The sequence below is a fragment of the Chaetura pelagica genome, unplaced genomic scaffold (genome assembly GCF_000747805.2).
Source record: "Chaetura pelagica isolate M959 unplaced genomic scaffold, ChaPel_1.0 scaffold48, whole genome shotgun sequence".
NCBI lineage: Eukaryota > Metazoa > Chordata > Aves > Apodiformes > Apodidae > Chaetura > Chaetura pelagica.
This window is the reverse complement of record NW_009954241.1, coordinates 2,692,602-2,718,394: the sequence shown is the minus strand read 5'-3', so window position 1 is coordinate 2,718,394 and position 25,793 is coordinate 2,692,602. Positions and strand designations below refer to the sequence as shown.

At 40.5% G+C, this 25,793-nt stretch overlaps 1 protein-coding gene across 1 annotated transcript; it reads left to right on the top strand.

Moving 5' to 3' along the window:
* Positions 1–520: 520 nt before the first annotated feature.
* Positions 521–18,889, top strand: LGMN (legumain). The gene is made up of 13 exons (XM_010003723.1): positions 521–677; positions 6,873–6,970; positions 7,851–7,932; positions 8,426–8,511; positions 11,039–11,114; positions 11,584–11,646; positions 12,553–12,619; positions 14,262–14,380; positions 15,057–15,146; positions 15,778–15,975; positions 16,577–16,747; positions 17,785–17,852; positions 18,635–18,889. Exons 1-13 carry the CDS (start codon positions 540–542, stop codon positions 18,672–18,674), a joined length of 1,296 nt encoding a protein of 431 aa, XP_010002025.1. The 5' UTR covers positions 521–539; the 3' UTR covers positions 18,675–18,889.
* The last annotated feature ends 6,904 nt before the right edge of the window (positions 18,890–25,793 follow it).

Genomic DNA, 25,793 nt, shown 5'->3' with positions numbered 1-25,793 from the left:
CAACTACCAAGCAGTTCTCCTTGTCCGTGCATCCTTATGCCTACATCACCTAGGATTTGACTTAGTAATAACAGGCTAATTGTCAGTGAGTGGAGACCAGTGAACTACATAAGCAGAGACTAGTATTAATCTGAACAAGTTATAGTTTTATCTGTGAAATACTTGATAGTGAGGCTTGCTCTGTATTTGAGGCTTATTCATTACCAGCTCTTATAGAACCGAACAACCAGAGGGAGCTGCAAGACTTGGTTGTCCTTTTCAGAATTGCTTTCAGTCAGATTTGAAAGCTGACAGAAAATTCTTATAACTAGCAGCAGCTTTGGTACTAAAGGAAGATATGACTAGAAATTGTACTGTGGGTTGTATGGTCTAGCAAACACACAAAACCAAAAAAAATCCTACCCATCTCAATAGCAAGAAAAGCTTCTAGTTGTCTGTTCTACATTTGTTTTTGACTAATGTCCTCTGATCTACTTCTCTCAAACTTCTTCATTAGGAATTTTCTCCCCTCACACCTGTGGAGTAAATAAAGTGAAGAGATGATAGTGAAAGCAGTTGTGCTGCTGTGCTGTGCTCTGGGCATCAGCACATTTCCCATGGAAGAACCGGAAGATGGAGGCAAGCACTGGGTGGTGATTGTGGCAGGTTCGAATGGCTGGTACAACTATCGACACCAGGTAAGGACCACTTGTCCCTCATGCTGATGCTGGCCATGCTCCAGAAAATGACTGCTGTGGGACTTGTAGGGAGATGAAAGTTGCTTAGGCTAGTCCAGTCCTTCTGTCATTTGGGCAAGTGCTGCTACTTCTAGACTTGCAGGAGTGTGCAGCTTTCAAATGAATAGCAACAAGATTCATTCACAGCCCAGTCTTAATTCTTGTCATTCTCACCCCAGAAATTCTCTTCTGCTGCTCTTTTTGCTATTTGTATATCTTTTGAAAAGCTGTCATTAGTAGGAGGAGCAGTATTCTTCCTCTAACCATGCTTCTGCATCCTGGGAGGCCTGTATCATTTAGGTTAAATATTCTGTTACTAGGCTAGAGGATCTGACCCCAACTTGCAGGTGAATAAATGAAGTCTTGAATTAAATCTCATTTTGAGACAAATGCATGTTTCTTTCCATTAGTTTTTCTCATGTTATGAAAAAGCTCCCTTCTCTCTCACTTAAAGAAAATCTGCAAAGCCTGAAAATGCAGCATATGTTTTTCTGGGGTGGAGGGCATGCAGAAGTGGTTTCCTTTTAACCTGCATCAGTTTGCTAGCTCTGATCAACAGCATGTCTGCAGAGTTGTGTTGGCACAAGAAGGGTATGTTCACTGCACTGGGGTGCAGGGGTCAAAATGAACAGCAGAAACAGGAGAAAAGGGAGCAGAAACTCTTGAGTTTGACACTGCTGTCAAAGTCAGTGTGTTGTGAAATTGTGGACTAAGTGTCAGAGTGGTTAGGATTAAATCCAAGTGACTTAAGTCTAAGTTCAAGACTTAGCAGCAGCAGCTAGGAGACTATGGCAGTTTTTCCCTTTGGGGAATTCTTGGGTAATCCCTTAGATTAACCTGCACTTTATTTCAATCTTTGCTCTAAACTTGGAGCTACCTCTTTCTTTCCTGGATAACATAGTCCATTTAATTCTGATTTATGTGTACATTTATATATTTATAAATGTTAGGAAAATAGTAAACAGGACTATTGTTGGTTAAGGTAAACTTGTACAGAGATTGGAACCCTAGTGTACAAAACCAGCATTTAAAAATATAACTATTATTAAATGTACGGGATACATGTATAAAGCTGATTTGCTGAACACAGATTTTTCAAGTATTTATTATTTTTAATGCAACTGTCTGTAAAAGCTAGAGAGGCTTTGTCCTCTCTATTTGTGTTGATTGAGGAAGAAACGAGCCTTCTGTGTGTGGAGCATGCTGGGATTTATGTTTGTTTCTCCTCCCCCTCAGCTCACAATCAGTTTTAACTTTCAGCACAGTGAGCTTAAAACTAAATGAACCAGGTTGACAACGTTGTGGCATCTGAAGAACAAGTTACTGGCAAATGCAAGCTCAACACTTTGACAAACAGGTTTTAGGAATGTTGCCAGCTCCTTGCACTGTGTCTATTGCCTGATAAGCATTGTTCAAATATTAAGCCTTAATATAAACTATTCCTATTTCAAAATAAATCTTTAAAAATACCTTTAAGTTGAAATTGGAAAACAATTACGAGAATACTAATGCACTTCATCACTGCCTGCCCTTGGGTGTGTAAATATAATTATTGAGTTGTGCTCTAGTTGTTGCTATTGCTGTATAACCAGTCTCACTGGCTCCCTTCCACTCTAGGAGGCATTAATATAGCAACATTCATTCTTTAAACCCTACACTTCTGAAGCTGTGCCTCGTGATAATTCCTTTTCTGCAATTGCCCAAGTATGGACCTAACCTTTATGTCAGTGAGCCTTGCAGTGGAACCAGGAGTAGGACTTGGCCTTTTGAGTTCTGTGTTCAATCCATCATGGAAGTCATTGCATGTGTTTACCATGGAGAAATATGTTATTTTTTAATGGAATATTGCCTGTACTGTCAGAAAGCAAAGCAGTGCTCGAGGGGTGCAGATCTGTGTAATTATTTGCCTTTCAATGGAGAAACTGCAGAATAAAACGTTCTCCTCTAATTCGCTTAAGTTTGTAAAGACTGTGCAGACCATGTAAGCATGGAGTCTGCACCTGTAGCCACAAGGAATCTGAAACTCCTCCTAAGACTTGTAATTCAGCTGTCAGTAGTTGGGATCCACTATCTGTGGTGCAAACCTCAAATGTCGACAAGATAAGGAGAAAACCACCATTTGCACTTATCTATGAGTGAGATTCACACTTGGCAGGCACGCACTTCCTCTGTATTGGTTTAGCTGGGTCTTTTCCTAACTAGGATGGTTTAAATTTGTCTTACACACTTACACTTTTCAAGTTCCTAAATTAAATTGTTTTGAATCAGACTGTATAACCCAATGTGATAGGCTTCTGGTCTTGGCAAAGCTAGGTAGTGCATTGTTTTATGCTTGTGGCTTCTCAGTTCTTTGGTGTTTTTACCCATATCGTAGTGTTTTTGAGAAGAGTTGCTGCTTGGTTTGTGGAAGGATTATCGACATGCTGCTCTCTGCTCCTCAGCAGTTATTCTGACTTCCCTGTAACAATTTCTTTAGTACTGGACTGGCTGCTTTTCCCTAAGTGCAACTAAACACTAAGAGTACTCCCCCCATTCCCTGGGTCAGTGGCTCAGCTCTCTTCTGTGCATAGAGCTAAATGATATATCTCTGGAAAGCTTAGTGACATACATGAGCAAATACAACACTAGATACTGCTGGTAGATACAGAGAATGAGCTAAAAAACTAGTTCTTAAGAGAAACAACATTTTGTATATATACTTCTGCATCTCCTGGGAGATCATAGTACCAGCTGACTCAAACCTAAAGCTGGCTTCACAAACACATCAGAAAGAGACACTTTCTGGATACTTTCTGGATCCTCAAAAGGTATAGTCAATGGAAAAGCCTGATATGAAACACAACCTTACTAAAGATGGAATACATACTTGAGAAAAATAGCTGAAAAAGTCTGGCAAAATTAAAATGCTGAGAACAAAAACATTTGCATTTACATATATGGGTCTGTTTCCAGTTGTTTTTAGTTTTACACTCTACTGAGTTTTATGAGCCAGGGACTGCATTTATTCAGGGCTTTGGACACTGTCAACCAGTGTGATATCTCAGCCCAGGACTAAATTTGCTAAATTCTCCAGTCTTGCAGGTAGCATTAAGAATGCCTTGGCTACTTGGCTTCAATTAATATTTCATCACTGTGCTTCCAAAATGTTCATAAGTTACGAGAGAAGCCATTCCTAAGTTCTTGATACAGTTACTGTTTTTTGGCTGATTCACTGATGTATACTTAGTCAAGGGAGTGAAGTGTGGCTGGCATTTCAGACCTACTGTTTCACTATGCTTATATATTAGACGCTATTGTTTTTTAGGCAGTGACATTTCAGTGTACTTGTCAAGGGAATGGTGTCAGTGTCACTTTGCAATGTTCGTTACACATGCTTTTTAGCCATAAACCTAACAGTCATAAGACCAGAAGCAACCAATTTCACGGAAGTCCAAGCTTTCCCCTTAAGGAATTACTTATGCATGCATGTGTCATTAAACAATCTGATTTTTTGAAAAGTCCCTGCTCCAAGCAGTCTTCTTGAAAACTGTGTCACTCAAATGTGGAAACAGCTGTATGGCATAGAAAAGTTGGGATGTTGTTGTTTTCCTTTTAAAAGTTCACCCAAAATGCCCATCCTAGGATAAAAGATTTTGAAAGCATGGGGATCAGAGGTGGAATTATTTGCTTATCTCGACACAGGTTTAGAGTAAACAGGGGAAAAAAGGTCTGAAGCATGCCATTAAGAGCATCCATTTTGGTGCTGGCATGTGAGGGCAGTTGTGCAGTAGCTGTACAGTTTCTGTTCTGTACTGTGCAGGGCAGCTGCTCCTTACCCTGAATCATGGCCACAGAAGCAAGGTTTGCATTTAGTGATGATTAATCCACTAAATGTTCATAGTGTTAATTTCACATACTAAACCAACAAGAATAATACCAATGAGAGACATGGAACAATATTAGCTGGCTCTTTCAGGGTGGTTTCCATGTACTGCTATGCCAGAAATATTTCTGGAAGAAACAGCACTCAAATAGCAGTACTTGAGAGGCAGTTACACATCAACAGGAAATATTCTAGATTCACATACTCTTCCCTACTCTTGCAGCACTTTTCCTATTGTGGTTTTATAGAGCTTGTTGTGTTTTTTACATGTACACTGTATGACCAGCATCAGAGGTGGCCAGTCAGGTAATCTAACTCAATTAAAAAACAAAACAAAACAAAAAAAAACCCCAAAACAACGAAACCCCAACCATTTACTTAGAACTGTCCTACTTTAGTCAATGGAATTTTAGCAGCAGAACATGGCTTTGCTACTTCGCCTGTGTTGGTGATACAATTGTGCTACCCGCTGGTATAGTTGCCATTAAATTTACCACCAGGCATTGCTGTTTTCGAAGTATGGCAGGACATAGTGAGCAAGCCAGTGAGCTGGAAGAAAGGAGAGGAGACCAAAAAGTGGATGTTATGTGTTTACAAAGTTCAACTAATTTTGGCTACTTTGGTATTAATTAAAAACACCTCTGAAGTCTCTACTGGCCAGCCACATGTCTATAGGAGCACAGACACTTGTTGGTTGAGGAAGATGTTATTATGCCACTATAGTATGTCTAAGCATTTCCTTGTGTTTCCAACCTATGCTGTTTCTGTGAGCATAACACAAGTGTATTAATTCTTGAGGGTGGGAGGGGATCCATGATCTAATTATCAATCAGTGCAGAGATGCTTCAGTTAGTGTGTTCTTCTACTTTTGCTTAGGTTGCTTCTGAAAACCAAATACTTGTTTAGTCAGACCTGTGCTCTGCTGATTCCTATTATATGTGGTGCCTTTGTAACCCTCTTTAACCTTTTGACTTGTTGAGGCAGCAGCTGGTGTAATGCCATACAAGGAAATGGGAAACTAAACAGTGGAGATAGTCTGGGACAGGTGGAAGAGAACATAGGATGATGGGTGTAGTAGGACAATTTAACTTCAGGGTTAGTCATGTGAAAATACTTGCTGTGCCTTACCCTTCCCAGGATTTTGCACAGTTACTCTCTCTTTTCAGCTTCAGCTAGGCTTGGACCAGGGAAGTGACAGGATTTTACAGTGTCCTTTAAGTTAAAGTAGTAAAAAATCACTACGATTCCTCAGTCATCTGAGGTCATAGGTCCACTTAAACTACTTCAGTATGGCTTACAAATTAGCAAATTAGATTAGTTCAACCAATGTAAGCTTTAAAGCTTGCTTCTTGCCTGCATTTGGAATATGCATTTGTTAGAACAGATTTCTTCAATTAAATCTGCACAGCTTTTCTAGCATGTGATAGGTTGTAGTTCTGGAGTTTAGGAATGATTGTTGGTATCCCATTAGGTCATTCACAGACTGCAAGTATAAAAATAGCCTTGTTTGGGCTGGGGTTACTAAGAATTTAGCATTCTGATAGAGGTTTGCATTTACTGTAAAATGACTTTGAGTGATGTTATTTCTGTGCCATGGGAAGATGGTTCTGTAAAGAAAATCTGCTTATTTGTATTGTGTACAAGCCAGGAAAAGACCCTGAATAGAAATCCTGCATTCTGTTTTCTACTGAACTGTTTTCTTGCCCTGATGTTGTTTCAGTATTGCTATGTAAGAAATGCATAATTTAAAAAGGATATTGTCCTTGACTAAAATTCTCATCTAGTAAAACAAAATTTAGTACAATCTTTGCAGAGGTGAGATTAGTAAGCCATACTGGATTAAGCCAAGGACAGTCTTTGATGCTGAGTCATGCAGGTTTGGTGCAGAACTTGGTGGTGATTGAAATTGGTGGAAATCCAGCTCTCTTATTCTTCTGCTTAGCACACTTTGGATTTGTCTGTGTTTATATTTAGATTTTGTCACAGAACCATTTGTTAAATTTTGTTATCTCTACCAAGCCTAAAGTAACTTCTGGTTTCTGTTTAACTAAATCAAAATAGGTAAGAGAGAGATGTTAATAATAGTCTCATTTATTAATGCACCTACTTCTAGTCAGAGAAAAGCATTGCATTTTGGTTTAACCTGTGCATTTCAGCCCTCTAGCTACCCTTTATATTTAAATGCAGTTTCTTTTGGACAATAGCCTGCTCTTTGGCCTGCAAAACTATATTTCTTCTGTTCTCAAATGCAAAATCTCTCTTAAAGCTAGTAATGAAAATCTGCTTAATTTCAGGCAGATGTGTGCCACGCATACCAGATTGTACACCGAAATGGAATTCCAGATGAACAGATCATTGTCATGATGTATGATGACATTGCTGATAATGATGAGTAAGTGATGAACATGCACTAGTCACAAGCTATATGGTTATAGCAAATATGCTATACTCCCCAATCTATTTTGATCTTGTAGTAGTTTTGTAAGAAAAGCCTTCAAAACCATCTCTGATATGCATAGAGGTGTTTTATCCATCAGCACAATAATTCACCTTTGAAATGTGCTAAAGAGCTTTCTAAGCCTTACTCCACAACTTATTATCAGCTGTGACGCTGAAGACTTCAGAGCTTCATCATTATGAGAGTAAAGTGTAAGTGATACTAACTCTCAGGCATAAGAACAGTTGACAGCAGATAAACAGCCTAAACCCACAAACATAGGGAAGCTCTGGGTATGACTTGCATGAGTATTTTTGAAAGGACATTATTAGATTTATTCCCAGAACATACGTTCATCAAGAAAGTGTACATGTCCCATTCTGGTGACTGTCCAGAGCATGTAATTGCTTTCTATCTGAAACAGTCCAGTTATGCAGCCTCTAATTCTGAGACAACTTCAGCAGACATCAGCAGACTTCTCATGCACAGCACCACTGGGAGCAAAGAATAAAGGAGACTAAAGGCAAGACTGAAAGTAGAACAATGATAGTATAAGAGACCACCCATCTATCTTCAGATTAAGCAACATGATCTAAGGTGGGATACTAGAAGGTACTCTGAGGGTAAGGACACCTGAGGCAAGCAGGTGTAACTTGACAGAATTGGAAAGGACATTATATTCTGAGATCACTTTAACAATGTGTGGTGGAAGGTACCTGTGTGCTTTCTCAGGCAAGCTGGCCAGTCTGGACAGTTTACATGGTTTCCTACTTTTTTGTGGCCCTTGAATGGCACATGACTAATTATTTGCGTTTATGTTCCATTTAATTTTCAGAAATCCAACAAAAGGCATTGTCATCAATAGACCTAATGGCTCAGATGTGTATGCTGGAGTGCCCAAGGATTATACAAAGGAGGTAAGAATGAAACACCATTTCCCAGGGAAGATTCAGCATTAGCTGGTGTCCAGCCTGTAGCTTACACTCCAAAATGCACATAGTACAAAGCTTCCATCTTATTTGCCTGCATGCTTTGGCATAAAGTTTGATGTTCCTAATATGAATGTTTATTTGAAGTGAAGCAGTGGTCATAAAAACAAACATATTGTTTCTGTGTTGGCACGTAAAATAAAAGTCTTGCATTCCTAAATGTTGTAACTCAATCTGAAAAATAGCTGTGTAAGATTGTTTCATTAAAATCAGAACAGTACTCCCACCACATGGTGATTTCATGATTCAGGATCTGAGTGAGACATCAGTGGCTAGTAGATGATATAATGATAGATTGGAAAGGATGGCCAGCTAAACTTGTCATCCATGCATGGATTCTGACTTTCTGAAGCCAACTTTCTAAATGAAGATTTTGTTGTTTGTATGATCAGATTTAACTGTAATCCTCTTAAATCCTTAGGATGTCACTCCAAAGAATTTCCTTGCTATTCTCAGAGGAGATGCAGAGGCGATGAAGGGGGTGGGATCAGGAAAAGTATTGAAAAGGTAAGAGAAGTTTTATTTAGAAAATAGTTGCATGTGTAGTTGTGTGTTGGCACTGATTTCAACAAAACAAGGAACCTGAGAATTTGGCAAGACTATTGATGGTAATTCCAGGTCATTCACATTAGAAATAAAATGGTTCTGGTTTCTTAAACTGTCCAATACCAAGAAGCAACTGCTGATATTTGTCTGGTATGGGGTCCAGTATAGGTTAAGTTATGAAGTCTCTAGAGGATAGTGTCAACTATATTAAGGTATTTGCTATTTAAACCATTGTCTTTTGCAAGACTGGCTATTGAACTAGAGTTTATTAAGGTTTGGAGAGATCTAGAAGGGGTTTGCTGAAGCTTGGCTTAATGTATGTGAGCAGTTGTATCAGTCACCTGAACTGGTGAGACTTAGCAATCAGTAGCAGAGGGACAGAGGTAGTTTAAACAGGTCATCAGCTGAAAGAATTGCATGTCTAATCCTAGCTATGGTCTTTTTGTCAGATGTAAGGTTATTGAGGCTTTGAATGTAATGAAATGGGATTATAGTTTGATGCAAAAAACATTGTGATTAAAAAAAGTTGTATATGCAATTAACCTGATAATTGATATATTGTGCTTCAGGTATTTGTAAACTAAGTTGCACAAATGATTAAGTTTGTCAGTGTTCTAATACATGAACAATAATAAATTGTAGACTGGCTAAGCAGAATGTAAGATCTATGATTAGTGGAGGTAGTTTACAAAACCTTATGCAATTTAGGCGATTCAAGAATAAAAGCAATAAATTTGAGGGCCTAATTAGAAAGCCTCTTGGAAAGATGCCTGATGTCATTTATTTATCTTGCTTTTACAGAGTTTGACATTTTGAAAGTATGATTTTATTATATTATGCCTATTTTCTGAGGTGTGATCTGTTTATGACTCAGTACTGCAGTTCAACAGTTACATGTTGTATTTTTCTATGTGTAGTATTTCCTGTAAAACCTTTTAAGAATTTAAATTTGACCTTTTGGAAAGAATAACCTAGTTAAAGAAAAAATGTGTATTTGTTGTCATCTGACAGTTTAATTCTAGAGACAAAGCAATGAAACAGAAAAGAATAATCACGCCCTGGCATTGGGAAGAATAGAAATGAAGGAGCACAACAGTTGTTGAATAAGCTATTGCTTTCAGTATTTTAAACTTCATCATGAAAAGCTTTGATAGAAAAGGATATATGCAAGGCATGCAGGCAAAAAGTTACTAAACTGCTGCACAGTTATTAGATTGTTCTCTTCTAGTAGCTGGAATGAGTCAAGTGGTGACTCTAAAGCACTTTTTGTTTAAAAAAAAAAAAAGTACTTGAGAACATACCTTACCTGTGAAAGCTTGATGTTACAAATTAAATAAGGGATTGGCTATGCAGAGGGCTAAAGACTCTTAGCTACTCAGGAGAGACAGCTGGGACCCACATAAAGTCTTAGTTATTTACATTTCACCTGAATCAATTTTTTTGCACTTAGGGTCAAGAGTGGGAGCCAGAAAAATAACACTTAAGCTTTCTTTGTTAGACTCTCTTGTCTGAATTTCTAATTGGCCTGACTTCTGCTATTGAGTGGGACAGGAACTCATTATTGTCTGTCCAAAAGGCTTGTAGATTGCTTCCACTTTATTCCCTAACCAGCAGCTTATTGGCCAGGCAAAGGCTGGACAGTGTCCCCTTGAGCTGCTGCAGTTGTACCTCTTCGCAGTCAGGAAAGAGCAAGAGGAAATACAGATTTGTGGACCACTTGATACAGAGCAGTGGAGGGGTGCTTGGGATCTCCTTCCAATCTGTTCACGTCATTTTGTCTTTAGTCGTCCCTGAACAGATAAAAGCAAAATCCTTGTTCAGAGATGGTTGTTAGTGCAAGACCTATCACCCAAACATTATTTGTTTGATTTAGAGTGCAATAAAAACCTATGGCAGACAATGGACTACAGAGATGCTAGGGAATCCATGCCTGTGAGCATGCAGTGCGTGACCCACTGAGGGTTCTTCTGAGGCTGATTTGGCTAAGTATGGCCATACAGATAACAACAGGGATCTTATCAAAGAACTTTTTATGGTTTATCCCTGTATTATTGGTGCCTCAGTATAACTTAGTTACAAAAACATTCCTTTTACCAAACTGCTACAAATGTCCACAGTATAACAAATTCTTCAGATAGACAGTAAAAAAAACAATTGTGTTCCTGCCAAACTCAACATACCAGCCCCTCCCTAACCAGCAATCATTTTGCAGTTTGAAATGTGAAGTGTAATTGCTGTATTCCCTATGCTTGAGGGACTAGCCTGTATTCCTATTTGCCTTCCTTTTTGCAGACACTTGTCTCCTCACACAAGCACCCAAAGCAGTGTGCTTTAGGAGGAGAAAATACCACTAAGAAAAGGAGGTGCTTCAGCTGTATTACTTCCAAATATTGATGTGTCTTGGCATTAAGAAGCAGATCGTTGTTGTTGTAATGAAGATTAATTTGGACTGGTTAGAAAGAATTTGTTTGCAATTTTTTCATTACAGTGGCCCCAAGGATCATGTCTTTGTTTATTTCACTGACCATGGAGCTCCAGGACTTCTGGCTTTTCCTGAAGACGATGTAAGCACTTTTGAAGGTTACTTTGTTTCTGTAAAGCATTCTTATAGTGACAGACTAAAATAATAAGTCATATATTTAAAATACAAATATTTGTTATGCTGCCATATTGAGGGAGTAGGCAGTAAAGGCACAATGTTCTCCTCATCACCCCAGTCTGGATTTGTTCCAGTTTGAATATGAAGCATTCAAATTGAAATAAAGTTCTGTCATTTAATATTTTGTTGGACTTTGGTGGTCCAAGCAAACTACTTCACACAGGTATGACCTGGCTCTCTGATGCACTGTATAGATCATCTGGAACCATGGCTCATATTTTCTGGAGTGGTAAATACTAGAACATTGTATTTCAGAAAGGCAAAGTACTGTATATATTTAATAGGAAACATTCAACACTCATGTTGTTCCTATTAAGTGAATTGTGTGTCTGTTGAACATACGTGGTTTTAATACAAACCTTCTTATTTTACAGCTTCATGTGAAGGACTTGAATAAGACTATTTGGTACATGTATCGTCACAGAAAATACCGGAAGGTAAGCAAGCATATCAGAAGTTCTGAGATTAAAAGAGCAGCTGGCATGGAAGAGATTTATCTTCATTTTCAGGGTCATTTAAAGCAGGAGGAAGATACTGCCATTCAATGAAATTGGATTAGAATTTTGCACTTACAAGGATTGATCCTCTCAAAATGTTCTTTTTCCACTTTCAGTTTACTGTCTATTTGCAGTCAAGGTTGAGACACAGTGTGCTGCCTTTTGATACAGTATATATTCTGACCAAAGATGGAGAAACAGCATCTGTAACTGCCAGCACCCTCAATACCTGACCTGTTCTTCCTGTGCTTTGTTGACTTCAAACTGCACTGTACAGGAAGTTTGTCTATACCTCATGTTTCTCTTACAGTTACTAATGTTTGAGAGACTGTACCTCCTGCCAGAGAATTCTGTGCATTTGTTTCATCACAAGTAATTTCAAGCAGAAAACCTAATATTTAGAATATTTTAGTGGCTTGCCTGTTTAAAACAACTTTCTGTGGTAATCTGTCCACTATAATTTGCTGTATTTAGGAACACATTGGTTCCTACGTACATGGAACCAATAGGGGCTGGCTCTTCGTTTCAGAAATATTACATTCAGGAATCATACATTGCTGTGCCTAAAGAAGGACTCTGATTTGTCGTGTGTTTTGTTACTCAGTAAATCCCTGTGGATTCTGTAGAGATTCTTAGCATCTTTTAATTGTGATTGTTTCCCCTTTTCACGTAGTTTAATTTCCAAAAGGAAAAATTAATCTATTTGTTTTGTGTTTTATTTTGTAGCATTGTGGAAACTTTTTGTTTCAGGGATAGCGTACAGGTCAACTAGCTACAGCTGAAAAGCACTGAAGGACTTTTCTCCTTCTCCTTATGGAAATGCTTAAGGTCTGATTTATTTTATAGATGGTGTTTTACATTGAAGCCTGCGAGTCTGGATCTATGATGAATCATTTGCCTGATAATATAAATGGTGAGCAATCAGTTAACTTAACAATGTGAATGTTGCAACTTGTCACAGGCAGGACCTAACAAGTTACTCTGTCAAGGATATGTTCAAGACATTTTACAGTTTTAGCAGGGAAGCAGAAGTGTTAGAGAAAATAATATTTTCCATTTATAGGAGGTTCCTGTTAAGGAGTTAATATAATCTCATAAAGACTTATCAGGGCTTTCAGTTTCTTACAAATGAGAAGCTGAAAAAGTATTTTCTTTTCAGGAACTATGTGGTTACCCTTGACTGGTAGCAGTTAAGTTTTACTGACATTTGACAGCCTCAGTGCTGGTGTCAAGTTCCTGCCATCAGTTTCACTGAGTAACAAAGGCACTTGGTAGACATCCTAGACAGGCAGTTTTGCCATGCTCATTTGCCCAATACCCCAGGAAGTGGAACTCAAGATTTTTCAGGGTTTCTAAGCTTCCTGCTGCAAAGCTGTGAGCTCAGCCTTGAGTAGGATGTGAGGAATCACAGCCTTTTCAAACTGCTGCTCTGTTGCAGGGAGCTTGGGTGCTCTGGCTTGTAGTTTTGAATCTGTTATTCCAGGGTTGACCAGCTGTGTGCCTTTCCATGGGTTTCTGGTTCTTAACCCTGCAGCATGTTGTCTTGTCACCCACCAGGGTTCTTACATCCCTACAAAGGATTTACAGAAAGTACACACAATGTGTCATATTGACACTTGTTCAAAATAAATGCTTAGTAGTGAATCAGCATTTTTCAATTTTTTCTACTAGAAATTTTCCATCTGAGAGCTCTGGTTTTACCACCAGCTCTGCCATAGACTTACAAAGGCAGAAAATTGATGATTTATGTATTACACTCCAAAGCTGTCTTGGGCAGCCTTCAATGGTGAGCCAAAAAGCTTAACTGTCTACTTAGTAAGCATTATAATGGATGGTAAGAACAGCACTTGGACTTTACAAAGACAAGATATAAGAGGGGTTTTTTGGCTTTTGAACTTCAGGTACACTGATTAGAAAACGATGCTGTAGCTCTGTAAAAGTGACCTAACACTTTCATTTTGAAACTTGAACTTTCCTTCAGTTACACAAGTATGCTAGGAGTTGAGTTTGGCAAAAAGCCAAAACAGCTTTTTGTAATACCTGTAAAGATGTGTTTACAGCATGTCTATTGTGTTATAGGTAACTTACTGGGAACACTGTGCTTGGGGCAGATGTTGCAGAGGTTTGTTTTGCTTTTCTGAGAGTGTTATCCAAGATGGGATATTACTAAGAATGTTGCATTTTCTGGAAGAAAAGATGATACATGGGATTTACTCTAAGTTTGGGGAAAAGTCCATTATATTGTAATAAAGAAAATTACTGTGTAGATGGTTGTCAGTGCAGTGTTCTCAGCAGTTTTTTCTAGAGTAGATTTTTCCCTCAGAAGTGCATATTCTTTTCTAAACACCCCAGAGCACATGTTTGGTAGCAAGGAAGGAGTTCTTAGAACAGCACTGAGGCTGACTGACTAACAGGCTTCTTTCTTTCCTGCTATTTAGAAGTAAAAGAGTGAAAGCCAAAACACTTAGGGAGATACATCACGTGCAGCAAGGTGCTCAATCATGGGGGAGCCTAACAAAATAAAAAGAAAAATAAAAAATTACTTTGTTTCACAGTTTATGCAACAACAGCTGCCAATCCCAAAGAGTCATCTTATGCATGTTACTATGATGAAGAAAGGCAGACTTATCTTGGGGACTGGTACAGTGTGAATTGGATGGAAGATTCAGATATGGTAAGATGTTTAGATGAGGTTTTTGCATTTCCATGCATGGAAAAAAAAGGTTTTTAAAAGGAGCTGCTTTACAGGATTTGTGAAAGTCTTTGGTTTTATATGAGACTAAAATCAACAAATGGAGTTGGTAGAAGTATTCGACCACTACTCAGATTTATATATAATCTGTATTTGTTTGGGCTACTAAATTTATTTCTGAAACTAATGTTCAGAAACACTGTCTTCTGTTATTTATAAGATTAGAAACTGCTTAACTTCTAGTTTCAAATTCACATAATCTTGATATGCTAATTTGAGAAATTATTTTCAAATTTGTTAAACAAATTGGGCAGTTAAGTAAGTTGTACCTCTGCTTCAGGCATCCTTAAATACTGAACTGTGACTAACCTGCTTGTTGCATAATAGCAAACAGTATTCATGAAACAAATCTGCCAGCATTTTTATGCTAACCCACTCCCTTCTTCCCATTTGCTGGGATATTAGATCACCAAAAGCAGTTTGGGAATATGCTGTCAAATCTTCTTTGAGTTTTTACTTTTATTTGTTTCAAAGGTTGTATAGCTTTTGTCCTGTACTTCATTCTACATGCTGACAGCTAGGACCTTTTCCAGGTTTCCTTGCATTTTTAGAATAGCTGAGTTTAAGTATCTGACTACATGGAAGTTTCTTCATGCAGGAGGATCTAAGAAAAGAAACACTCCACAAGCAGTTTCAGCTGGTGAAGAAACGCACCAACACCAGCCATGTGATGCAGTATGGAAACAGGGTATGTGTTTGAGTGGGCCTCCTGGTCAGATATATCTCAAAACCTTTTGTGACTTATACTTTCATCCCTTCAAAAATAAAAATAAAAACATTACTGTAAATTGGCAGGGCTGATTTGGAAAATGAAACCGTTCATCTCAAAAAAACACTTTGTATTTAAGAGATGATGGCTCTGATGCTAAAGGAAATACAGCCTTGCCCAGGAGTCAGGACATGACTTGTTCTCCAAGCTCTGCTAGTGATTTAACACTTCACTTCAGTGCAAGGAGAGTATTTTGCACTTTCAGGCAGATCATATTAATGAAGTAGTAATAAGTACATTGATCCCTTGAATGGAAGAGCTGAGAGATGATACATCATTTATAATGGTCCCGTTATTCAATGTGTTAATAGAAGCACACATTAAAAATTTGTGAAAAAAAAAAAAAAAGGTTACTTAACCTGATAGACTTTTTGCTCTCTGAGTTTTGGAAATTAAAATGCCCCTTATTTTTGGCAGCCCAACATGCATAGGCACACACAATCCTATGATCTTTATTTTCTCCAGTAAAGCTAGTTAGGTATGCATGGGAAAGTGAAGACAACCTATTGGAGTGACTGACAGTTTCTATTTGTTACTTTCTAACCTTCAGAGCATCTCCTCCATGAAAGTGATGCAGTTTCAGGGATTGGGTAAGAAAGCTGTCCCAATTTCTCTGCCACCTGTAGAACACTATGACCTGACACCCAGTCCTGATGTGCCTCTTGCAATCATGAAACGAAAGCTGATGGCTACCAATAACATTCATGAGGCTAAGAAGATTGCTGCAGCAATAAAGACACACCTGGAAGTAAGCAAAATTAAGATTTTTTCCATTACACAAAATGGCAGAACACCCCTGAAGCCAATGAGATTACTTCCAGTTTTGCACATTGAAGCTAACTTGTATTTGGAGGTTTACTATTCCTTTAAAATTCAGGGTTCTGTTCTGCAAGGCACATTCAGTAGTTATTATCTTGGCAAATGTAAACAAATTTAAAAGTAATCTCACACCTTTTATTGTTAGGAAATTCCTCATCTGCATCCATAGGGGTTCTTGTTGGTAGCAGTTATTCTTTGGTATTAGAGAAACTCTTGTCTCAGTACAGCTGAAGTCTCTCAAACCAAATAGCTCCTTCAGAATGGTAGCCAACCTTGGTGTTGTCTTTTGTCTGGCAGAACACTAGAAGGGCAGTGAGTGATTTTGGATGCCAGGAGTTCTGTGTTCTGTCTCTCTAGTTCTCATTTGTGTGTTAAGACACAGGTTCAAAAGACAGCATGCTAAGAATAAATGGCAAAACTGGATTCCTTAAAAGAACCCAAAAGTTGACATTTAAAGAAAAATTTCATTCAAAGTCTTCAAATTAGGTTTACAAAAATCATGTTTTAAGGCCTTGTTGTTTTATGTGCAGGTGAAAGAATTTATCCAAGAATCCATGAGAAAGATCATCACCTTAGTAACAGGATCAAAGGAACAGACTGACCAAATTCTGTCAGACAGACTGACCATCAGCAATTATGACTGCTACCAGTCAGCAGTGAACTACTTCAAAGCCCATTGCTTCAACTGGCACTTGTTCTTGGTAAGTCAAGCATTAGATACCACCTGATATGTGCTAGTAAAACAAGCACAGTAGTCTGCAAAATCAGCTTTTATTAAAAAGCTAACCTGGGAGCAGTCTTGCAGCTTAGTTTTGGATAAAGGCAAGCAATGTTTTTGGAAGCAGGAAGCCACTTCCACTACATGTGGCAAGAAGGTTACTAAAATCCAAAAGTGTTCCCTAATTTTTACTAGTTAGTGCTGCCTGTTCATCAGCTCCCTTCTGAGAAGTGCCAGTAAAAGTTACCTTGTATTTTGGCTTGAAGCATCTCTACTAGCAACACAAACACAGCAGCACCACTGCAAATTCATAATCCTGGTACATGCAGATTTCTCTATTATAATTGTGTGTTGCAGACTTCCTTTCCATAGCCTAGCTGCTACTCCCATTGTCTTGATGAATTCCTGAGGGCCACTTCTTAGTTCAGGGGTTTTATTACTACTTCTACTCTTCCTGGTATCCCAGTTGAGGACCAAATCCTGTTGTGCTAAGCATTGTTTAGACAGGAATAAGAGAGATCCTATTCCAGAAAACCCTGTCCTGATGTCAGGCAAGATAACCTAAGCAGGAAATAGTGTGTGGTAGGATGAGTCAACAGCATTGATTTGTTTTATCAGAAAGTAATGGGATTATCTGGCAGTTACCTAAGATTTCAGTGCTATATACAAATGAAAAGCAGATGCAGTCATTCAGTTGAAGCTTCTAATCAACTAGGCTATTAGGAGGCCACATTGCTCTGTTCAACTTTCAGTTCCTCTTTAGTGTTTTTGTTTTGATTTTTGTGGGTTTTTTTTGAATGAAATTCATTGGATAGGTGAGCCTTGCCTAAGGGGGCAGTGTGCAACAGCAGCTGAAGTCACTTAATGAAGTTCACAGAAGAAAGATCCATTTAGCCTATGTTAAGATGAGCAAATAACCACCTTGAATGTTAATAGTATCTCTGCATTGCTTCCACAATTTAGTATGGATAAGCAATACCTGCTCTTCATCATTGAAATGATTAACAATGTTTATTTCAGTATGAGTATGCACTGAGACAGCTGTATGCTTTGGTCAACGTCTGTGAAGGAGGATACTCCATTGACAGGTAACGATGTTCCCAGTTACACTGTGGCTAGAGAAGCAGAAGCTAAGAGGTAGATGGAGCCCAACACTACAGAGCTTCTTACATGTCCTGCTCTGTAAAGTTCTTACTCTTAAGTTACAAATACTAATTTTGGAAAACATATAATTACTAGTTCCCTCCCATGTATAATGATCCAGTTTCCCGGTAACCCTTTAATTTCCTTGTTGAAGGCCCTCAGGGGAAGATACAGCCAGTTGGAGGATCCCACTGTGCTGCATAACATAAAAGGGCATGGCTGGTGCATTTTATAGGACAAGGGTGTTGCCCTGTAACTCCAGTATGATCTCGTACTGAAGCAAGGTTGGGAACTGCTGTATTTTCTTCTCTATGACCTCAACTGCTGGCTCAGAATATCACAGCATTGCTGGGTTCTGATGAAGAAAAGGAATACAGTGCTAGGGCCGTTATCTGTGAGCGTGTGGTGGGAAAGCAGGGAAATAATGGTCCAGGGTGATCTTTACTGTGGTGAGGTAAGGGCAAGGGGAGCGTGGTGTTGAAATTCTGTCTTGGGAGTTTGTGGTAGAGGATGGGATCCTAGCCTCTGTGTGATGTGAGAGGGGGGAAAAGCAGAAGGGTAGGGAATGGGAGGGTGAACTAGTAGTTTAGGCAGTGTGCACATGCAGTGCAGAAGGTGAAGACCTGCTGCTTCCACCCCTGGTGGCATCCTGCTACAGTCAGTTCAGGAAGTACTTTGAGAGCAAAGCACCTGGAAATTTTCTTACCATTATTGTCTTCTGTTACAGAATACGCCTGGCCATGGATCAAGTGTGCCTTGGGTATTGATGGAAACAGCAGTCTTAATGTAACCCTTACTACAACTGATAACTTCTCATAACTGTAATAATCCAGACTTTACATGCATGCAACATCAAGAGAGTCAGCCACTGCATTGGAGCTGTGCTGGAGCTGAGGCTCCTGACCATGAGCAGCACAGCATTTGGCAGTGCTCTTCCCTGCGTCCCCACCTGCTGACAGCCTGCTGGTTTGACAGATGCATTTTGGTGAACCACCTGGAGCTTTCAAGATGGATGATCTGTTTCAAAGCGTAATGCTCTTAAGAATCTCTGGATGAACACTAAGAGCCACCTACCAGTGATTGCTAAATATGTACTAAATGTAAACATTGAGTCCTTAATTCTGGAAGATGTTTCTATAGTATTGTTAAGTATCAGCTTTTTGAAAAAAGTCCATTACAGTGACTAATTTGCGGATTGGTTAAGGAGTGAAGAAACCAAAGCTTGTTCTTTAAGCTTTAACTCCTTAAAAGTTGAAACAAATTAGTAACATTCAAGAATTATCAGACATGAACAGCACAGTAAAACTGTGAACAGTAACAGTCTTTGTGTGTAGAAAGCACTGTTTCCCAAAGAAAAATACAAATATCTAATGCTGTAAATTTAGCACCACTATGCTATAATTAAATGTGTATACATACAAACCTGTGGGAAGTCAGAGAGTACAGGAATTGCCTGTGAATAAAAATAAAGGTGACAGTTTGATCAACCTCCTGGGTACTACTGTGTAAGACATTTTCTGTCTTGAAAACAAATGTGAGCTAATTAATTTTATTACATTAAAAGGTTATCTATCCCCTGTAAGCTTTTTATAAGACAGGTAATCTCAGAAAATTCCCCAAAACAGTAAGAATGAAAACAAACCCCAAAACCCCAATGCAAAAGCAACAGCAACAAAAAAAAATCAAAAGCCCAAGATCACATTTGAGATGACTCATTCAATGACAAGCAGGAGGAAAATTAGAAGTTATAAGGTGATTCAAAATAGTTCTTGGTTGACCATACCTTTTTACATTTGGAGACTGGATACAGAAATACTTTGGGGTTCTTTTTGAAGTGTGTTAAAATATGCAAAATTACCTTTGTCAAAGGACAAACTTCAGCAAAAATGAAATAATTTTCTCCAGGATAGGAAGAGTTCTTGGTTGTGCCATAGAGAGTGTAACTGAAACTACTTTTATTTCAAGAAGAGCCAGATTAAGCCAGGGCATTAATGCTTTCAGCTGTCTGCTGAATGATTGGGAGAGAAATTCCAGAGTACAGCTACTGTCAGGATGGATGGGAAAAGGTAGATCTATGTGGAATTATGCTTTACTGAATTAAGAAATGAAAGTTTGCTCCTTGGGACTTGTTGAAAGTTCAGATCTGTGCTGCTTTTGAGTTACTTTTTGTTTCTTTTCAGCTGGAAAGCTGGAGGCTTTTTAGCAGAACTCTAAAAACAAGGCATTATGCAATTCTTGAGCAGCTGAATGTGTTGCAGGTTCCCCTGATTGCAGGAGGAAGGGCTAGCCACACAGGACAGCTTTGAGGCAGTCTGGCTGCTTTCACAAAAGCATGTACCAAGAGCCCCCAGTCATCTGTGAATGTACAGGGAAAATTACTCCTTCAAAGCCCATTGAATTTCCAGTTTGTATCCAGAGACCCACTTCCTTTGCAGTCACTCAGGGAACAGCCCTGCAGAATAAAAAAACTATGACTTTTACCTTTACTGATAAGTACATATGTTTTAAGTCCTCCAAATAGCACCACACATGCTTAGTGCCTGCATGGCAGGCTGTTTATTTTGGGATGGTAAGAGAACCAGATGAGAGAATGATTTTAGGATAATAATTGTAGGATTGTGCAAGGTCATCAGTCTTACACCAGAGGATCTTGTGGTGTAATAGCCATCTACAGCCACCCTTGCTCTTCCTGCAGGCATGCAGCTGCTTAGGGTGCCTTTCCTAGAACACTGGACTGCAGGAATTACTTCTGCAAATTAGAGAAAACTGGTGGATTCTTTGCAAATTGTTATCACTAGACAGAACAGGGCAAAGTTGAGGCTTTGTTATTTACAAAACCTTTTCTGAGCAGAATAGTTGTGTATTTCCATAATCCCTGGACAGAGTGTTATCCCCACCAGCCAGCTCTTCCTGTCCTCATTGCTTGTGCCAAAACTGCCATGTGTTTCCATGCAACATCCTGCAGCACACAGCAGTTCACTACCTTTCCTTTGAGAGGACCTGGAGGGCAGGAAGCACGACCGGCCTCCATAACAGGCTGGGTGCTGACTGTTTCTGCATAGAATCATAGAATCCTAGGGGTTGGAAGGGACCTTGAAAGATCATCTAGTCCAACCCCCCCTGCCAGAGCAGGGTCACCTAGTGTACATCACACAGGAACGCATCCAGGTGGGTTTTGAATGTCTCCAGTGAAGGAGACTCCACAACCTAATATGCAGATCCACATGGATGGTTTTATTCAGAGAACATGCAACTGCCCTCCCTTCTCTACTAGTGATAAAGCAGGAAGCAGTTCACCTGGTGTTGGAAATAATGCACTTTTTTAGAAAACCCAGTAAGTAGTAGCATTTTAGCTCTGTGCAAGTTGCATCTTCTCTTACCAGGATGGCTTAAGGTAAGTGCTGAGCAGCCGTGGCCATCTCAGGGCAGGAGGCTGAAGGCCTCTTGTTCCTTTGTTCATCCCTGTGACAACAGGGATGGAGGAGCAGCAGAGGAAGAGGAGCTTTTAAGCTACAGTCCTGACCAAAGCAGCAATTTGTACCAAGAGCACGGGCAATTCTGAATCAGAGGCTTCTTCTTTCCTAGGGACACAATACTCCAAAAGAGACAGGAGACAACAGCAATTTTCCAAGTTTGTGATTCCATGCACTATAGGCAGCACCAGAGCCAGCCAGTGTCCTGCAGCAGCAACACCCATCCAAGGAGGGACTCTGATGGGACAGGCTGGGTCTTCACATCAGCTGAATAGCAGGAAACCATTTTTCACAGTTCAAGGGACTGAAATGCCAGACCAGGTTTGTAGAGAGGCTCCATAATCTCCAGCCTCAGACACCTGCTGCTCTGAAAGGGTGAAGCCCTGAGCAACCCTGGGAGGCAGCCCCACTTGAGCAAGCTTAGACTGGCAACCTCCAGGGGTCTCTGCCAGCCTAAATCACTCCACAAGCCTATGGAAAACAGCGAGGCTTATGCTGGGTTTCAAAGCCCAACTGGTGACTGATGCGCGACCAGGCCCAAAAGCCTCAGCAACAAAAAACTGCCTTTGATTTCAGTGGCTTTTACTTCAGGGTATATGTGACCTGCTGGTGTCATTTTTTTCAGTGAATTATTGACAGATTCTCTTGCTGGGTACAGCAAGCTAGCTCTGCATGAAGTGGCCACTTGGGCTTTCTGTTTTTTCTTTACAGAAGCTGCCAGGCTCAGCCAGTCTCTTTCTTTATCTCACACTGGGATCCTTTCCTTGTGAGTAAAGGAGTGATCATTGCATAACATTTCTCTGAAAAGAGTGTTTGAGGAAGTCTTGGCTAGATTACACAACCCTACTTGGGCAAAGTCTCCTAAAATGCTCTTGCCTGCTGATAGCTCATGTGAGGGGCAGGGTGTGAATCATGGTGTGACCATCTTGACTAACCAGGGGGGCCACAGATCAGCAGACTGGACTGCTTCCTCTTTGTCTGGTCTGCAGCATGAGGAAACCCCATGGCAAAGCAAATGCATAAAATCCCATGAAACACTTTAAAACGTCCATTTAATTCCCACATTTGACATTTTTTTCTTGCCACCTGAAATTTTGGACACCAGCCTAAAGCAGTGCAGGACCCTAGGCACCAGGCTCCAGGCAGAGGAACATGCTGAACCCCTCCAGCAGTCTCCAAGCTGGGGACTCAGCTTTGCCAGGGTCAGCAGAACAACTTTGTCCTGGACAGGCTGTTTCTGCACAGCCCTGGTGCAGGCAGAGCCTGAGTCCCACCACAGAGCTGTGACCCTGAAGAGGTGGCAACTGTCACTTCCAGGGTCCACCAGGATCTCATCATTTGGGTTATCTTCTGGTTTGCATTCCTTGACAGGAGAGCTGAGGAAAGATAGCCCTCTGTATCTCTATATCCCAGGGATGTATGTTAGGAAGGGTGTTGCTGGTGGTGTATCTAATAAAAGATGTTAGGTGTCCCATGGCCTTTGAGCAAGCCCAGCTCTGCACTGAGCCCTGCACAGGGATTTCCTTCCAGGCAGCTTGTAGCCAGACACAGTAACTCACATTGCTATGAATAATCTCTGGGATCAGGAGAGCCATAGCAACATTTGCAAACCAATCAGAGGCTTGCAGTTGTTATGGCAGAGGAAAGTGTTGTGTGTGCAACTGGAGAGCCTTCGTAAAAGCCCACAGGAATTCAGCTGGCACTCTTTGCATTTTGAAAACAGTGCTTGGCAGGCCTAGTTTCGGGACTAGGCTTTGGATCACTGAGCCCACCTGGACTGCAGTGGTCTCCCACAGTTGTGGTTTCCATGGGCTTGGCTGACCAGCTGTATTATCTGAGGTTCCCCCTCTTTCCAAGGTCCAGCTGCTGACTCAGACATCCCAGGACACTGTGAGGTGCCAGCCCACTGCACAAATCTGTTGCTTAACCCTGGCTCTTGCAAAGTCCAGTTACTTTCCAGAAATGTTTCTACTTTAGCCTCATTCCCATCACATTACTTTAGGTTCATTAACTGTGAATGCTACAATACAAAGATCACCTGATCAAACTGAGGACTTTTGCCAGATACTCACATCTTTGCTCCTGGAGCTTAGAATAACTTGCAGCAGCCATAGCAGAACTAAGCTGCTGGTCAGACCCCCCACGTCTCTGGGTCTTGTGCGGGGATTCCCAGCACTGCTGTATGTGGATCCCATGTAGTATGATACCTGTGCACAGTGGTGGGAGGTGAGGTGGGCACACGGCTTGGAGTCCTACCAAGGGGGATGAGAAGGCCAGTGGGAGGTGGGCCAGAGACCTAGTATGGCCCCTGGTTTTTGTGGTGAAGGGAAATGAGACAGGCAAGTGCGTGTGTCTTCTTTGGGAGAATGGGTGCAAAATGGTGGAGTTGAAGAGTGTGTGGCAGGGCAGGTTTGAGAAAAAAGGGGGGTTCCTAAGTGGTGGGGTCCTGGGGTGTGGATGGGTGGGGCAGTCCTGGGGATGCATTGGAAGCAGATGCCTGTGGGTGGCGCCAGTACCCTTAGAGCAGCAACTCCTCAGTCAGATTCCAGTCAGGTTGGAAACCTGTATCTCAGGTTTGGCCACAGAATCCCAGATGCCACCCTGGGAGCAGTCTGGGCTCCCAGCAGTAGCACACTGCCCTGCAGAGGCTGATGACAGCACCAGGGAGAGGTTCAGCTCCAGCATTCTGCGGGTGTGCTGCCCAGAGGCAAAGCTGAGGTGCCAACAGCTGCACGTGAGCAGAAATACCCATGAATTTGGAGTCAGCTCAGTGCATGTCACACCCTGCAAGTTCTGCACATGATGTCCTTGAAACCAAGATTGCTGTTAATCACTGTTCCTCATTCTTGGTGGCTGTCCCTTCCTGACCAGCTGTGCATGCAGCCCAAGCTGGCAGATGCACGGCACTGGTTTCCTATCTGCATGCAGATTGGGTCCGTGCACACTACAGCTGGGGAGCACAGGCATGGACATTTCAAGCCCCAGAGACTGAGAGTGATCAGATATAGGCAATACCATTTACCTTTGGAGGGTCAGGAGCAAGGCAGGAACCTTGGGCAACTTAGCCCACCACGTCCTAATTATTTTTTGGATGTTAATGGGAGGATAGCAGCTTTGAGGAAAACCCAAGATAAAACACCCTTTCTTTCTAATCAGAGCTTTGCTAGGCCTGATCCCAAGTTTGTGTCACTACAGTGGAGGTTGTGTGCCTTCTGCATGCAGGCAATCCAGTCTCTTTTGTTTGTAGTGGGAATCTTGCCTGAATGAAGGCACTTGGAAGACACAGACCTGTCTTGCAGTTAAGACTCTTACTTCCATTAGCCAGGTCTGGAAAACTAATTTCAAGTTTCATGAAATTAATTTTCAAATTGGTTCAATGTGTTCTGTGGGAATTTAGATTTGCAGGGAAATATAAGTGACTGAATGACTGAAAGTACAGGTAGAGAGGACAATTAGCAAGTTCTGTCTGCAGAAGCTTGAATTTATTAAAATAGTAACTTAGTGGGTCTTGTAGACAGGAAAACAGTAGTGAAAATGACATCTGGGTAAAAAGGAACAGGCTCTAGCTCTCTTTTGATTTTCCAATTTTAATCTTATTTGCTATACTGGGCAAATTATTATATCATTTACAACTGCTTATTTAAAAATAATTGCACCATATCACACAAGTAAATAAATATACAATTAATCAGACACTATCATACAACCAGTGTGATTAAAACTCCTGTAGATGTAAAACTGATAATAGAGACTTCCAATCTTTAAGAAAAATACATTGATGGAAATGCCTGTACTACCTCATTTCAGTGACAATTAGATGGCAGAAAATGTATTCTTAGTGAATGCACAGGACCATCTCACACGCTCTGTATGGATCTCAAAGGCAATGACACATTATAGATGGCAAGACAGAGATGGAGCTCTGCTACAGGTGGCTACCCTGTCCCATGGAATACATCAGACAAGACTCAGTTTATTCAAATTGGATGAACAGATACTGTAAGGCATAATCTTACCTCCAAACAGATTGAAGGGTGTGAAGACCTTTCACAGGCCTTGTGCACAGAGGTGATTCACACCTGCCACCATTTATTACATTGTCCACCTTTCTGCAAGATCTCTGAATTTCTCGTCTGTTTATATTCTGCAATGTCAGCTGGTTGCCAGCAGGAGGTTTTGAGGTTTGATACTTCAAGTTTTCCAGAGGATGAATGTTTTCCTGAATGCTTTTTTTATTTCTGCAAATGAACTCTACTGAGAAATGCCCTGTATTCAGACAGCATCTACAGTTAACACATCTGGCCTGTGTTGAAGGCCAGACATCCCAGAGACCTTCCCAGGTCTGTAGATACGAAAGGATCTATCCAGCCCTTCCAGGATGACAGTAAACACAATGAAAGAGCAGCATAGCCC